This window comes from Anabrus simplex, chromosome 3 (genome assembly GCF_040414725.1).
Source record: "Anabrus simplex isolate iqAnaSimp1 chromosome 3, ASM4041472v1, whole genome shotgun sequence".
NCBI lineage: Eukaryota > Metazoa > Arthropoda > Insecta > Orthoptera > Tettigoniidae > Anabrus > Anabrus simplex.
Window position 1 is genome coordinate 42,728,130 of NC_090267.1, and position 17,486 is coordinate 42,745,615.

General features: G+C 40.3%; 1 protein-coding gene across 1 annotated transcript in view; it reads left to right on the forward strand.

Moving 5' to 3' along the window:
- The window catches only part of LOC136865955 (nose resistant to fluoxetine protein 6), a 123,022-nt gene that overhangs the window by 79,432 nt on the left and 26,104 nt on the right, over positions 1 to 17,486 (forward strand). The window contains exons 9-11 of the mRNA XM_068226573.1: positions 4,736 to 4,874; positions 8,307 to 8,496; positions 16,259 to 16,401. Of these exons, the coding sequence (XP_068082674.1) occupies positions 4,736 to 4,874; positions 8,307 to 8,496; positions 16,259 to 16,401 (472 nt within the window). The remainder of the gene's footprint in view (positions 1 to 4,735; positions 4,875 to 8,306; positions 8,497 to 16,258; positions 16,402 to 17,486) is intronic.

Sequence of the window (17,486 nt, forward strand, 5' to 3'; positions counted from 1 at the left end):
TATATATTTTGGAATTTAGCTTAATTATTTCAGTCCACCTCATCTACTAGCGCTTCACTAAATACACATACAAATATTTAGGGCAGCAAACACTAATTCGTGCAGATTTCCTGAGATACATTTTTGATTAACCAATAATCACCCAGAAGGCAAGAAAACAACTAATAAAGAGACTATTCCAAGTTGAGACTCGCGTATCTCGCTATCTACACAATATACATGAAATCAGAATGCATGCCCTTGAATCTATCTTCAAAGTTAAATTATCATATTAATGCGACCTTTGACGGATTTTCATGCTAAGGTGTCATTGAAATGTACTTATCGTTTCGGTGTGTAACCTGCTGTCATCTGGCGATACCCATATGGATTTAGTTATCCATGACCGCCATTTCACTAGTAGAAGATCCTGGATTCATCTGGCTCTGCACTGACTCCACGATGTACTGGAAACTGCTACCTGCAAACCGTTGAAATCCCACGCCGTTTTTCTACTCATGGATACCGCTGGCTCATAGGTGCCATCTCGTAGTTGTAGATACTGGGTTCAAGGGAAATTCACGTACATGTGAACACAAATGGAAGTCGAGTTATTTGATGTACTGTTTATCTGACTTCACGTTAAATGCGATAATAGTAGTGACCACTCATAAGATCGAGATGGACTACCACACGTAGCGATTAATGTCCCTGAAGATCGCTACTCGCGTCTCGTTATAGCGATACTCGCTAATTTGTCTATCCACAACTGAGCGTCATTCTTCACTTACTCATTCCTGGCTAATATGACTGCATTTATTTGATAGCTTTTATAGCGTATGATAGCTGCACACGCGCAACTATAGCGTACTCACTGTCTCACTACACAGCGGTGATTAGAAATAGAGTGATCCGGTCTCTAAATGAAACTAATTTACTGAATAGATTATCACTTATATTCACTACATCATAAGATGAGTACCGATCACACGTATTTGAAGTCGATATCACGCACAACTATCACACAATGACTGTAGAAGAAACACTTAGTCTGCACTGCGACGTGATCCACACAATCCATGACATAGAATAAGCTGAAATGTGCTTTATATAGTCGACTAGTGGAGTTCGCTATGAAAAAGGAACGCTCCTCCCATTTTTACATATTCGCTTAGATAATAGTCATCTTTCGTAGTCGAATAGAAGCTCAATTTTTTGCTCTTGACACCCTGTACCTACTGAACTCTTTTCATTCAAATCGGATCGTGAGCTCCATAGTAATCACGAATGCGTCCTTTGTATTTTAGGCGTACTGGGAGGGGTCAGTGGGTACTTCCAGCTCTGCGTGTAGAAAACCCACACGACCCATCTGATATTTATCAAAGCGATGCAGTCTTACGTGGCGTCATTAGGAATGCGTTGAGACGTAACACATATTTTTACATCATTATACACTTCAAATTATACGGAGTTTATTGATCCTTCTTATGTAGTTTTCTGGACTTGAGACAAACTATCAGTATTATTATTAGTGAGCCCGAGAAATCTGTGGGTTGGTATCCAGGAAATAGGCAGGGAAGTGATGGTAAAATACAGTTCTTAGGTTTAAACCCTCTAAATTAGTCCCGCCTTTTGACACAGGCAGCACATTAAGCCTAGCGTCATATCGCTAGATCTCTTGCACTACAGAGAGGGTAATACTAAGGTCACGCTGTACTCGAGTTTCTCTCTCTCTCCTTATGCGTAATTAGATCTCCTGCAACCGAGCTGGTGCAGATTCGTTCGTATAGCGGACAGGGAATAAAATGCTATTTGCCACCCAATATTTCATAAATTGAAAACGGCGCATATCTATTCCTGGGCTTCCCGATATATCTTGTGACGTGGTATGGAACGGTTTCAGTACCAAACGGACTTGATCATTAAAATAAACCTCCTTCATTAAGAAGGACAAAATTTCTAAAGACACGGAAATTGTTATTCTTAGTTTCTGAATGAGAACGTATTTTATTTCACGAACACGTAAAATGCCCACCACTTTGAGCTGTGTATCGCGCTTAAATTAATTCGTGTACGGGAGACGTTTTGAACAAACTTTGTAGTACGGTAAACATTATACTAATGATCGCGTTTAGTCTGATTCAATTTCACTTACTATACCACCAACCTGGGGGAATACACATCCTAAATACTTGAACGTTTCTACCACTTCCTGCTTTGTATTCGCAACCTGACATTCAATTATCTTGGATTTCTTACCTACTTCACATCCATTTAATCTTAGGAAGGCCATACAAAGTCGCCAGCATAGACCAGACTACTTGCTACATTTTCACCTACCTGAATAGCTCCCGTCTCTTAATACCTTTCAGCAGATAACCCATGTAAACAATATACAACAAAGATAAAAGATTACAGCCTTGTCTAACACGTGTAAGGTTTTTAAACCAAGAACTCATTGTACTGTCAATTCTCACTGCAGCCCAATTTTCAAAATAAATTCCTTTGATTGAGTTCAATAATCTAACCTTAATCCCATAATCTGCCAGTACGGCGAACATCATTTCACTCACTACTCTCTCACATTCCTTCTCTAGATCTACGATACATAACTCTCTATTCCTCTCGTAGTATTTTCCATTCACTTGATCATACTGAAAAATGATACTGAAAGCCCCTCTGTGGTCTGAAAACACACTGACTTTCATCCAACTTCCCTTCAACCATTCATCGCACCCTCTCTTCCAAGATGCCAGTGATCAACTTGCCTGGTACGTTGATCAGTGAGATACCTCGATAGTTGTTGCATATTTTCCTGTTCCCTTGCTTATGGATAGGTGACCTACTAACATCCTTTCCATTTCTTCAAACGTAATATCGGCAACATCATTGTCCTCGCCATGAGCTCGGTTGTTCGCGACGGCACCAGGAAGATTCCCTTTTACGCTGAGAAGATTTACAAAGTATTCCTACCACCTCTCCAGTAATTCTCTGGTATCAATTACGAGTTCACTGATTTGCTTAATACGCTATTCATTTCCTTTCCCCCTCCTTTCTCAAGATTCTCTATTATTGTCCAGAAATATGTCCCTGCTGTTTGTTCTAGACTTTTCAGGCTGTTACCAAATTTTCACTCAACATCCTCTTTGATTCAACAATTACTTTTTCTGTTTGTTAATTTCCTTTACGTACAATTCCCAGTCTGCATCAGTCCTTGTGTGCATCCAGTTTTCACAAGCCTTCTTTTTACTTTTACAAGCAGTTCTCACTTTATCATTCAACCAAGACGTTCGCTTTTTCCATCTCCACACACACCGTTGTTTTTAGGCATTCTCTTGCTTTTTCTAACACAGCATCGCTGCATGCTAACGATTTTCTTTCTATATCTTGAACCTGCTAACTGGCCATTGCTTGGAACTTTTTACTAGTCTTATCCATGTACTACTTTCTGATTTCATCGTCCTGGATATTTTCTAGGCTCATTCGCCTGAAGACAAATTTCACATTCTCTATCCTAGGCCTAGCGATACAACTACATTTCAGATAGTGGTCTGTACCATCAAATATTCCCCGAATACCCGCATATTCCAAACAGATTTCCTGAATTCAAAGGCAGTTATGATATATTATATTATGGATCTTATTCCCGTACCCTCCCATGTGTAGCGGGGAATAGCCTTATGCTTGAAGGATTTATTCGTAACTGCAAAATCCGTACTAGCAAGAAATCCAGCGAACGCTTCCCATTTTTATTATTTGCATATGGACCGTGTTGGATCACGCAGCGCTTTTATGATTCGCCTTCCTGGTATTTCAAATGGCTTTCACTTTTTCTCCGTGGGGTCTCTTCCTTTCTTCTGTCCGCTTTGTTCCTGTTCTCCTTGGAACTTCGTTTTCTGGCTGTACAACCCATCTGTTTACTTTTTAAGGAACAGATTTCTGTCCAACATTTTTCATGTATCTATTTGGTCTTTCACCCGGTCCTTTTTGACTTCCTGGATCCATTGTAAACTCTGCTGTATGTTATGACCTTGTCTGAAAGCCTTGTTGCTGGGAGTCTTTGAACGTGTCCATGAAATTTCTACCTTAGTTTTTTTATTACCTGCTGCCAGGTTGGACACTTTCTCTCTTGCTTCACGAGATTTCAATCTACATCCGTCTTCAGATTTTTTGGACAAAGAACATTTTTTATAATGTCTCGTTCTTCCCTCAATATGTTCTCTAGATTACATTTTCTATTGAGTACGAGAGTTTCGCTCGCGTATAAAACTTCAGGTTTGATCGCAGTATTGGAGTGCATGATCGTTGTGTTTGTGGGCATGCATTTTTTGATGTAAATGTCGCATGTTCTCCAGAACAATCCCTTGAGTTTGTGGAGGCGAACTTTCTGTGTTTCACATTCCTGTTAGCTTCCATAATTTTGAAAATACGTTATTTTAACTTTCCTTGGTGTGGTCTTGTTCAGTGCCTATGCCCATCAGTTTCTTCCCCTCTACTCCCCTTGTAACATCGTGTGGAATAAACATGAAAACACAAAATGGTGATGACAATCTACACATCTTCATGCGCTGCTATGTTCAAATAACAGATCTTCTTCTTTGATGTTAGCATTCTCATGTCTGTTCATGTCGCCTCTTTCTACTGCTGTCCCTTCCCTCGCCTGCCCGCCATTGTCTTATTCCTGTATTTTTACTGTGTACATGACCGACACTTGTTTATTCCTTGCCAACCCGGTGTGTTTTGGCTTCCGTTTCAGTTCACCTAAGATAGAGGATTACCAGAAGAATATCTACTATCCTGTCTACACAAGATTCGTACCATACGTCGTTGGAATTGGCCTTGGCTACTTACTGGTGGACCTCAAACGTAAGGAGTGGAAAGTGCGAGTCCCAAAGGTAGGTCTTAGCACATCATCTGTGAAGGAATCTCTCTTATGTGACTTGGAAATCTGAAGTGATGTATCGGTACCAAGAAATATGTATGTTCTCTATAATTCCGTGTCCAAAGTGCAGGACATTTCTATTTTAATGGAGTATAGGCTCTTGGAAATGATTAAAACATGGAAATAATAATATAAATCCAACAAGCACCTTCAAGTAGACATGTTATTGGCGTTTGGGCTTATGCCGTGTCAAGAATACAAGGTGAAACACTTAACTTAGTGGTACGCTCGTTGGTCACTAGGTGTCTCGCTGTATGCTCGAACAGAGTTTCAAGCGGTAGCTGACAAAAATATTTAGTTCTATCACACCGTGTGTACCTGAGAAGTATCAGAGAGCTTATCACACGAATCAGGGACAAATGTGGTAGAAGAAATAAATACAAACTAATACAATAAAATGCAACGAAAGACACCAGAATGTAATAGAACAGAGCTAAAGAATGGAGGGAAAGTATGTGTAGAAAACCCAGAGGATGATCATGATATGAGACAGTGTGAGAGAGGGGGGGGGGGGGACATGACTGGTGTACTCACTTTATGAAAGTATGACATTAATACATAACACATAGCTTGGAACGAACCAACTGGTGATGACCAACGTAAGAATTCGGGAAACACCGAAACGAAATAAGAATACAGAAAGGACAGTGAAGATCACTACCACATAAATTCTCAATGGCTTGCAACCACGTGTTATTTAATTGATGGCCAGTGTCTCTGTAGAAATTATTAGGATTTTTACATATTTCCAGATCTTCTTCTGTGAAAGAATCAATGTTAACATTAAATACCTTCATATAGCTTGGAGAAGTTACACAGGCTGATGCAAACATTGATAAGGATATCACAAATCCGACAAACAATTGCTACGCACAGTGTTCTCAGCTACAGAAGTTCGATGCGATGATAGGGTTTCAGTCCACTTGAAAAGTAACACTTCTGGCTGTTAAAAATTGGAAATGATACCTTTAAATCTTTTACGAGAGTAACACGAGATGAAAGTTTGGGAGAATAGACATACATGATTCTCTAACCCTACATTATTGGACATTTTAGCGAAAAAATTAAAATGCAAGTATTCAATGTTCGTTCCGCTAATCAAAAGTCAATTTCTTACTAACGCATCCTGCCAGGCTTTTTGATTTTCTGTTAGTGCCTCTAAAACCTTCCACAGGCACTGTATTTCCCATGTGGATGGGGGGGGGGGATTATCTTGTGTGAGTTCCGCCAGTTCATATATGACCATGATAATGAGGTATGAGCTAAGAGCAGTCCCCGTGATGGAGACCAGCCTTAACCACCAATAAATGTATTCTACTAAATCCTAACAACTAACCCTTGCAATTTAAGTGACTACAATTTCCTGCAAGTATCTGTTAAGTCATGTCCTTAAATGACTCATCTTCTACGAAAACCAGAACAATATGTGGCTCATACAGTAGGGAGGCTTCTAATACATGGCTAACCAATTTTAGGGTGATCCTAAAACCTATTTTTATATTATAGCAATCAATTTTAAAAATAATTTTATCTTATCTCATGTATCATTACAAAAACGTATTTTAGAATGTGTTAATATGTGTTTTAGATGTTTTAGGCATATGTACAATCGTTTAATTTGTACTTACGGCTGATGATGGCACATAGATGCTGAAACTAATACCATTTGACAGGTGATTCAATCACAATAAAATGTCATTGTATTGAATAGGTGGACCTTGAAAGAAATTTTAATTTACTGTAATGCCACTTCAATACGGAACCCAATGAAATTCTTAACTGTAAGTTAACCTAAATCAAACTAAGAAACTGTTCCTCCGGTAGGGGGACTTGAAAACTCTCTCAATAGATAAAAGGTGCCGGAAAAGTACGACCAGAAAACCGACCCAATCTGAACAGGAAAAGGTGTAGAAGAATGAGGAGAAGCAAAGAGGAGGAAGAGGAAGAAGGTTATTCAGGATATAAATTGTAAAATTAAACTATAGTCGTACTGTTGAAAGATGCGTTCTGATAGTATTTAGAGGGATGTCCGTTTACTGCCTGCCTGGGTGGGGAGAAGGGAGTAGGGGTTATGGTTGCCATGGAAACATGTTAGGACTCACTGCGGTTGTCATGGAGTTGAGCCTGTAGGCCGGGTCGTGTTGCATGGAGTTGGTAAATCTGTCACTTGTGAGTTACGTACTATAGAACACAGCGGTCTGAACGAACGACCAAGTGAGCCGGAATTGAGGGGAAGAAGAAAGGAATGCAGGAATGTGACAACACTCCGCAATGCACCTCCGTTCAGCCCTGACAGTCAAAAGGTTTTTATTTAATATCATGCGTACAGAAAATGTATTCGTTATCTTTCGTCGTAATGCCAATTTTTAGTACTAAAAATATAGGAAATTTCATCTACACAATTTGTTATGATGTATTTATCGAGAGGATCAGTAATAACGGATTGCAGATAAATAAGTTTTAATTCTTCCCTTAAACTGCTATTCCACCTAACGTGAATACAATTTCTATAGTTGTAGCCTGGATTAGTTTGCCGTCTCTCGTGACCGTAAATACAAATTTTCATTCAAATGTGACCGGTCGTTTTCACTTTATGAACGTGCATACATATAGACAGACAGACAGACAGACAGACAGACAGACAGACAGACAGACAGACAGACAGACAGACAGACAGACAGACAGACAGACAGACAGACAGACAGACAGACAGACAGACATGACCGAAATTTAAAAATTGAATGCTACTAGTTTATAAAAATCCGCTGAAAGTACAGAAAACATACTCATCTCTAAAGTATGAGAAAAGAAATCCCGTGTAAGAACTCGAGCAAGAAATACTTCGTAGTTTACCACGTATTGATGTCTAGCCAGACCTTGTTCTTTTTGTGATAATAACTAAGGTAAAAGTTAGAGCATTCTGTAAATATTCGTGCAAACCAATGCCTAGTGTATCAATTGATTTAGGAAATGGCGAAGTTTAAGCAGACGACGTAAAAATGTAATAATCTTTCAGCTATATCTCCGTGAATGTCAGATTATTTTTCTTAGAGTTCCTTAACAACAGATTCATCAAAGCTAAAACTGTACAAGTTTTCTGCTTTTGTGATTAAGACTCCCCTGAACAATTCAAACATAGAGAGAAATGAATGTTACTTTCATATACCCGAAAATGTGGTGACCACAATTAACCGACGTAAAATGGTTGCAATTTTCAATAAGATAATTTAGGAGTTTTAGTAAACTATTTTTGAGTCCAAGTGTAATTGATAAATTGATTCAAAAGAGTTTTGAATAGAAATTTTAATTTTAGGTTTGCATGCCAATTTAAAAATATAATTTCATCCTGTCTCTTGATTTATTTAATTCCCTCTTTCTGTTACAGGTAGTTAACCTAGTTTTGTGGATAATAACCGCTGGCCTCCTTGTCGGTACGATTGCCGTGACTCATACACTTCAACAAAGTGACTTCGTAGCTAATGATGCGGAAAAGATTTCCATCCTCATTTTCATGAGACTGATGTGGTCATTGGGTGTGGCTATGGTCATCTTCTTGTGTGCTACTGGCAATGGATGTAAGTATAACTGTTTAGAATCCATCTCTAGTTATTCAGAATTCTTCTTTCTCTTCCCTTATGCCACATTCGTGTAAGTCCATGGGTGCGAACGATGTTGCACAAGTAGACTTCACCATTTTTAATGGTGAAACACAAAAAATACTATGAAAAATTTAAAATTAAGCTCTTTGCTCAATTGTGCCGAAAGTTGAATGGCTAGAAGGCCAGGAAAGGTTTCAAATTGTGAGTATTACATGGGTCTATCTAACTAGAAAATTCGAAAATCACTTCCGGCCTAAATGCAGTTCCAGAAATAGCCTAAAATCGCCTGTACATTTTACTCGTTCTCTTTTTTATTCAAATCCTAGCCGAATTAACTTAATTACATAATTATTTCTGTAATGTTTTCCTGGTTCAACGTCATCATGCGTTTCTTGATTTTTAAAGAATATCTACACCGAATGTACTTATATGGTCTTAAGTGAAACTCTACATTGACTCACATCAGCGCTCGTAGTAGTGCTTAAGTGAAACAAGGCATTGTATCACATTAGCGCTCATAGTGGCAGGAAAAGGAAAACTGATAATCTAATCGACCGGATAACAACGATTAAGAAAAGGATTTTAATTTTTAGGAATAAATAAACAATACATTCTCATACTTCATTACATTTTATTTGCCTATAATTTGTAGCTCATATCCCTCGGATCTTTTCAACATTGAGTTGCTTTCCTGAAGCTCCCCTGCTCATACCTAACTTTACACGGAAGGTTTTTCCCACTATTTCTTGTTTCTATGGTGGTTACTTGTGTGTATATAAGTGAAGAAGCGTCTACATAGACAGTCAAAAACAGCCGGTCGCCAATTCAGTGAATTAACTCGAAACAGCCTGGAATCGAACAGAGGAAACCTTGAACTGAAGACCTCGACGCTAACAATTCATCCAAGGAACGCATTAATGACTGAATGTGGACAGAGACTTAACTGGGAGCAATGGGTTGGATTAACTACCGACGGAAGAACGGCCTTGCCTGGAAAATATGAAGGCGTAAATCCGCATGTGGAATTTGGACGCAATGTTGCATCCACTGTAAAGCACCAACATCTCGCAAGATGATAACACGATGATGTGCTGGAAGAATCTCTGCAAGCGGTCAATTTCATCTATAAACGTCCTCTAAATTCGAGGTTATTTGTGGAGCAATACAAGGGTGTAGAGATTGGTCATGGACATCTGCGATTTCATACAGAGGTTAGAAGGTTATCGAGAGGCATAATTTTGACTCGCTTGTTTGAATTGAGTAGCGAATTTCGACTACTTGTTCTCGATGAGATATACAATTTCAAAGACTTCTTCAATGATTTTTCGTGGTTTGCGAGACGTGGTTATTTGGCATATATATTCAGTCGCTTGAGTGAATCGAATTCACGTCTGCAAGTAACGCAAGTCACACGCTCCAAAGTACAAAAGAAAATAGAACGATCCACAAAGGCACTTTGAACAAATTGCAAATCCTCGAAGATAGTGTTTTAAAATTCCTATCGAATTGGGATTAAAAATTTTACAGTGTTAGAAATATCACTGCTTTCGTCCAGCTGCAACGCATAGCATGTACTAGTTTTCACTCCTACCAGAAATATGTCTCACATATTTGCTGCCATTTCCTCTAATCTTCGATGGACGGTTTTATCGAAATATCATATAGCGTCCAATTGTTTTGAGTACTTTTCACCAACTGCAGTATTTACCGCAAGGTTTGCTGCAGGTAGCACTAGATTCTCCCACGTGGTACGTGGTTTTCTTTGTAACTTCTGCAATTAATAGTGAAACTTTAAATAATGCTAAAACTGTATTTTTCTCGCCTCCCGTAACACTGTCCGTGAGTGCTCCCTTCGTTTCATGAAGTTCAAGAGTTTACTGCGAAGGTGTTCAATTGACTTGACCACAAGATGTCAGCGCTCCTGCATCCCTGAAAATCTCATACCGAAGTCAGACTCATTTTAAGAGATACATTGATCCCTCGTGTTTAAAATGAGATGCGTTCGCTGTAGACTACTCACACATTTTCTCAGGAAACAATCACGATTTTAAAACTTCCATGTTATTGTAACATTCAATGAGCCAGGTACGGCTCCAAAACTACAAGGAAAGATCTGTTGATGAATGAAATGAGAATTTCTTTGTAATTTAGTACGTACAATAGAAATGTAACTAGCAAAAATATGTAATTCATGTGTACTAGCTGCAATATGTGCGTGGAAATACATTCTTACATGCCAGCCTTCTCGCAGATTTATTCCGGTACTTCCTGGAAGGAATTAGTGAGTCTACTGAAAGCTCCCTGCCTGAGGGCATGGCCGAGTTTTCGGGAAGTGCAATGAGAATTTTCCGTCTCTAATCACATCGCGAATATTCCGGTACTGATCACCCGAGCTATAAAGAGACTTGCCGCGAACAATCAGTCAGTGTTGGAGTTCAGTAATTGTTGCGTCAGAGTGTCGAGCGTCGACTATGTACTGCCTTGGATGACCGTCATGAAGATAGCGCGCGGAGCAGATACCTTGAGTGAAAATGGGACAGTGTCAATAGTCGTTGTTGTGAGGAGTGCAGTCCTGCTGTTTAGAACTGACGGGCTGTTGCTGTTTTGTTGCGCACTGTGGTTGACTGTATGATTTACTGGACTTTCACTGGAGTCGAACCAAAGAACAGTCAACGTGTGTTGTGGATCAGCAGACCGTTTTCATAACCCACCTGTCTGCACTCAGTTGCTGTGTGGTGTGACTGAACTTACGAGCAGAAGTGAAACTAAAGCGGGCCTTTCAATAAGCATTATAGCAATCTCACGAAATATGAAGGAGCCGGCGTACTTGCTCTGTGAAGAGTACAAAGACTTGCAAATAGGCAGCAATTAGCGATTGTGGTCATTCATGGTTGTACAGTTTTGAATGTATTTATACATCTGTGTGTGCATTTACTGATTAATCCTGAAATAAATTACAGCGATAAAATTGACGGTGGTTAATGCGTAATACTAATTAATTATAACAAAAGAAATACACATTCTTTACGTAGAGTACATTTGTCTTCAAATTCCCCTCGGGGCTGGAGTTTACAATGAATGAATGAATGAATGAATGAATGAATGAATGAATGAATGAATCAATCAATCAATCAATCAATCAATCAATCTATCAATCAATCAATCAATCAATCAATCAATCAATCAATCAATCAATCAATCAATCAATATTGATGTGCATTTACGACAGTCGCCCAGGTGGCAGATTCCCTATTTGTTGTTTTCCTAGTTCCTTCTTAAATGACTGCAGAGGATTTTGAAATTTCTGTACATCTAAAAAGAAACCTAGCCACATCGCACTACAGGCCTGAAGTGAACACTGCCCTGCCCGAAGACTCGCAGATTACTAATGAACATCTCCCTTCGTAAATTATTCCAATTCCTAAATCCCCTACGTGTAAACGAATATTTGCCCCGATTTGTACTCTTGAATTCAAACTTTATTTTCACATTTTTATCCTTCCTACTTTTAAAAAAATCACTCAAACTTATACGTCTACTAATCTCATCTCTACACTGCCAGCTCCAAACATACCACTTAGTCGAACAGCTCGTCATCTTTCCCCCAAGTCTTCCCAACCCAAACTTTGCAACATTTTTGTAACGCTACTCTGTTAATCAGCCTAGGTACTTATAAGGAACATTCACTCCATCAATGCAGTAATTAAAACCGAGAGCGGGTCGATGACCTTAGATGTTAGGCCCCTTTAAACAACAAGTAAGCAAAACAGAGAGAATTTTTCCTATCAGTGAAACTCACAAAATGACTTTTAGCCCTGTTTGTCACCATACCATTGCCTGCTGCCGATCTCTCAACATTGTCGAGGTCTTTTTGCTGTTGCTCACAATCTTCTAACTTATTTATCATTCTATACAGACTATCATCATCCGAAAAATGTCTTATCCCTGATTCCACATCTTTACTCGTATCATTTTATTTATATATAAGAAATCATAAAGATCCGTTAATAATGTATTGAGGAATTCCCGTTTTAATGATTATAGGGCCAGTTGTAGCTTCATCTACTCGAATTTCCCGTGTTCTTTCAGAGAAATATAGCCACCCATTAGGTCACTCTTTTCCAATCCAATAGCCCTCTTTTTTTGCTAGTAGTCTCCCATGATCCGCCAATAACATACCTTAAATAGGTCAATCGCGTTACAGTTCATTTGACCTCCTAAATCCTAGATATCTGTTATACCTTGCTGGAATCCTTCAAGTTGAGCTTCAGTTGAATTACCTTTCCTAAACACGGACTGCCTTCTTTCGAACCAGTTATTAAATCGCCAGCATGAGTATAATCGGAAAGAATAATCTCCCAAAGATTACATGCAATGCATGTCAATCATACTAGCCTGTAATTTTCAGCTTTATGTCTATCACTCTTTCTTTTATACATAGCTGTTACTATATTATCTCTCCATTCATTTGGTACAGCTCCTTCAGCAAACAAGAGTCACATAAGTACATCAGATATAATACTACTGTATATCCCAAACCATTGTCTTTAGTATATCCTCAGAAATCTTATCAATTCCAGCGGCTTTTACAGATTTCAACCCTTGTGTGTTTTGCAAATATCACTGTTATCACAGGTAAATTTAGTACTTCGTTAGTGTTAGTCACCTCCCCTATCTGGACATTAAATTTGTAACCAACAATCTTTACATACTGCTGACTGAGTACTTCTGCCTTCTGAAGTTCCTCGTTTATACACTCCCCTTGTTCGTTAATTATTCCTGGAATGTCCTTCTTGGAACCTGTTTCTGCCTTAAAGTACCTAGAAATGCACATTCATTTTTTACTAAAATTTGTTATCCTTAGCTGACTACTTTGCTAGATTCAATTTCCTATTAACGTCCTTCACTTTCTCCTTACTTCCTAAGCCATTTTTAAAACTATTTATTTCCAACATGCACCTCCTTCTTAGTCTCTTTACTTTCTTTTTATAGTATAATGGGTCTATACCATTCCTAACCAACTTTCTTCACCTTGATCAACAATTGCTTTAAACCCATCCCAAAGTCTATTTACATTTTTATTTACCGTTTTCCACCGACCATAATCATTTTTTAAACACTCCTTCATGACTGTCTTATCAATCATATGCTACTGCCAAAAAGCCCAACTCATGTCAACGAAAATAGGTCAGACTTTAAATATTTATTTCTGAAGATTGTTTTCAGTACTTCCTTCCAACGAATGTAGCCCTGTATGGCACAGTACACTTACTAAAATAATACAAATTTTAAAATTGGCAGCATTTCTTCAGCACTGTCACTAAAATCTCATTTCCAAGACAGAGTGATGATCTGGGACTCTTCCATTTGTTTCATTTTTATACCTAACCTGTACCAAATTTTTAACTTGCTTCAATCTTCTTCACCATCTCTACTCAATTCCTTTCTGTCTTCGTTTGTTTTTTTCTTTCGAAAATTTTAGCCGTTCCTATATTTGTATGACGATATTTTCTCTATTTCCTAACTCGCGGTCGAGAAACATTAGACTTCAGTTCATTTCACAGTCTGGTAACGAACAAGAATATACACTGACTGACAGAGCAAATGCAACACCAAGAAGAGTGGTCAGAACTTTATGAGAATTGCAGGGTAGACTGACGTCACTGAGGTATGCTCCTGATGTGAAATGCGCCGCTGTGCTGCGCACGTAGCGAACGATAAATGGGACACGGCGTTGGCGAATGGCCCACTTCGTACCGTGATTTCTCAGCCGCCAGTCATTGTAGAAAGTGTTGTCGTGTGCCACAGGACACGTGTATAGCTAAGAATGCCAGGCCGCCGTCAACGGAGGCATTTCCAGCAGACAGGCGACTTTACGAGGGGTATGGTGATCGGGCTGAGAAGGGCAGGTTGGTCGCTTCGTCAAATCGCAGCCGATACCCATAGGGATGTGTCCACGGTGCAGCGCCTGTGGCGAAGATGGTTGGCGCAGGGACATGTGGCACGTGCGAGGGGTCCAGGCGCAGCCCGAGTGACGTCAGCACGCGAGGATCGGCGCATCCGCCGCCAAGCGGTGGCAGCCCCGCACGCCACGTCAACCGCCATTCTTCAGCATGTGCAAGACACCCTGGCTGTTCCAATATCGACCAGAACAATTTCCCGTCGATTGGTTGAAGGAGGTCTGCACTCCCGGCGTCCGCTCAGAAGACTACCATTGACTCCACAGCATAGACGTGCACGCCTGGCATGGTGCCGGGCTAGAGCGACTTGGATGAGGGAATGGCGGAACGTCGTGTTCTCCGATGAGTCACGCTTCTGTTCTGTCAGTGATAGTCACCGCAGACGAGTGTGGCGTCGGCGTGGAGAAAGGTCAAATCCGGCAGTAACTGTGGAGCGCCCTACCGCTAGACAACGCGGCATCATGGTTTGGGGCGCTATTGCGTATGATTCCACGTCACCTCTAGTGCGTATTCAAGGCACGTTAAATGCCCACCGCTACGTGCAGCATGTGCTGTGGCCGGTGGCACTCCCGTACCTTCAGGGGCTGCCCAATGCTCTGTTTCAGCAGGATAATGCCCGTCCACACACTGCTCGCATCTCCCAACAGGCTCTACAAGGTGTACAGATGCTTCCGTGGCCAGCGTACTCTCCGGATCTCTCACCAATCGAACACGTGTGGGATCTCATTGGACGCCGTTTGCAAACTCTGCCCCAGCCTCGTACGGACGACCAACTGTGGCAAATGGTTGACAGAGAATGGAGAACCATCCCTCAGGACACCATCCGCACTCTTATTGACTCTGTACCTCGACGTGTTTCTGCGTGCATCGCCGCTCGCGGTGGTCCTACATCCTACTGAGTCGATGCCGTGCGCATTGTGTAACCTGCATATCGGTTTGAAATAAACATCAATTATCCTTCCGTGCCGTCTCTGTTTTTTCCCCAACTTTCATCCCTTTAGAACCACTCCTTCTTGGTGTTGCATTTGCTCTGTCAGTCAGTGTAATTTCATAAACAGAACAGCGGTCGGTTCAAACTTTTCTACAGTCGCAGTCGTGATCCATCGATTTTCTCCTCTGAGGACTAGGAGCACTTCAGTAAACGTAACGCTTGCTTGCAATTCTTTTTCGCAATATAAGGACCCAAATTATATCACGGTCATAATATTGTTCTTGAGGGGGCATTGGTGTAATTTCTAATTGAAAATTTAGTTTACTTTCTTGAATTTTGGTTTAAAATATTGTGTCTTCATTTACTTGTTTTTAGTTACATGCCAATTGAATCGACTGATACCAGTAGTTCTTTAGGCACAAAGGAACGGTATCCGCAACCAAGGAAGCTATAGAATAAATACTTCGTAAACGTCCTGTGCGGGAGTCGGCTGCCCATGAGGGGAGATTCAATGGAAGGGGGCTGCCACGTCTCCCACTCCTTTCGCTGCCCAGTCTTCGTCTACACATCTTGTACGCAGTGGCTGAACACAGCGTGACAACAGTCGAGTTAAGAGATAACGAACCGGAAGAGAGAGAGAGAGACAGAGAACGCTAATGACGCTACTTACATGACCACGCCCCGCCGGTCAGTCAGAAGGACGTTTACTAAGTATTTGGACTGTATTGTGGAAATTTTATGCATGGCGAGTAAGGAGCTTAGAATTGTTTAATTAACTTAAGATGGAGAAGGGATCCACCGGATTGGCTTCTCTCATTGATTCCTTTCACGGTAACATATGTTTCAGGTTTCGTCAACACGATACTGTCCTGGGATTGGTTCCAGCTTCTCAGCAGACTAACCTACTCCGCCTATTTGGTACACATATCGGTCCAGATCTCCCAAAACGGATCTTTGCGAACTCTGAGCTTCCTGGGCGACATGACTCTGGTAAGAAAAAACATTTAGTCGCGTATAAAACTAATATCTACATATTGCTCTGTTCCTTCGGTATTATATCATTTATCCCAGGCAAGATAAGTCAAAACTGGTGAAGTTCCCAGGGAAAGCACTTTTTTTTGTTTTGAAGAATACGAAATCACCCATTCATCAAATGTTGTCAAAACATTTTGCGTTATATGGAACAGCTGTTTATATAATGGCTTTTGTTGTGTTTTGTTTAATTCAAAATATTAATGAATTGTCTGCTTTGTATCTTGAATGAGAGTGACTTGTATGTTTACCAGGCGTTACTTCCTGATATGGACTAGTCAAAGCTAAAGTGCTGTAAGTCACATTTGTGTATTGTTAGCTGGTAAGATTTAACAGTTCTCTTTAACAAAGGCAGCTGTGTACATTTATAATTCATTTACAAGATGATGTCCACGTCCACAATAACAACAGAAACTATACTACACACAAGACAAACTGACTTATCTGGTTGAAGCCACTTTATATACAACTAGATGAGGAGTGGACCACGAGAAGTAACTTGATTATATTCTTCCCCTACTTGCCTTCCCATCTTTCTACTATTTCTTCATTTTCACTATATCCCTTTCTTCTCCATCCGTCCAGACGGATTTCCTTTGCTTCTTCTATTTCTCCTGAAACTCCCATACAACTTATTCCATTTTTTGGAATTGATTCTACCCAATGAGCTTGCATTCGGGGGATAGTGGGTTCGAACCCCACTGTCGTCAGCCCTGAATATTGTTTTCCATGGTTCCGTAATTTTACACCGAGCAAATGCTAATGCTGTGCAATAATAAAAGTCACAGTCGCTTCCTTCCCAATCCTAGATCTTTCCTAATCCGTCATCGTCATAAGACCTATCTGTACCGAGCTCGATAGCTGCAGTCGCTTAATTGCATCCAGTATCCAGTACTCGGTAGACAGTGGGTTCAAACCCCACTGTCGGCAGCCCTGAATACGGTTTCCCGTTGTTTCCCATTTTCACACCGGGTAAATGCTGGGGCTGTGACTTAATTAAGGCCACGGCCGCTTCCTCCCCAGTCCTAGCCTTTTCCTGTCCC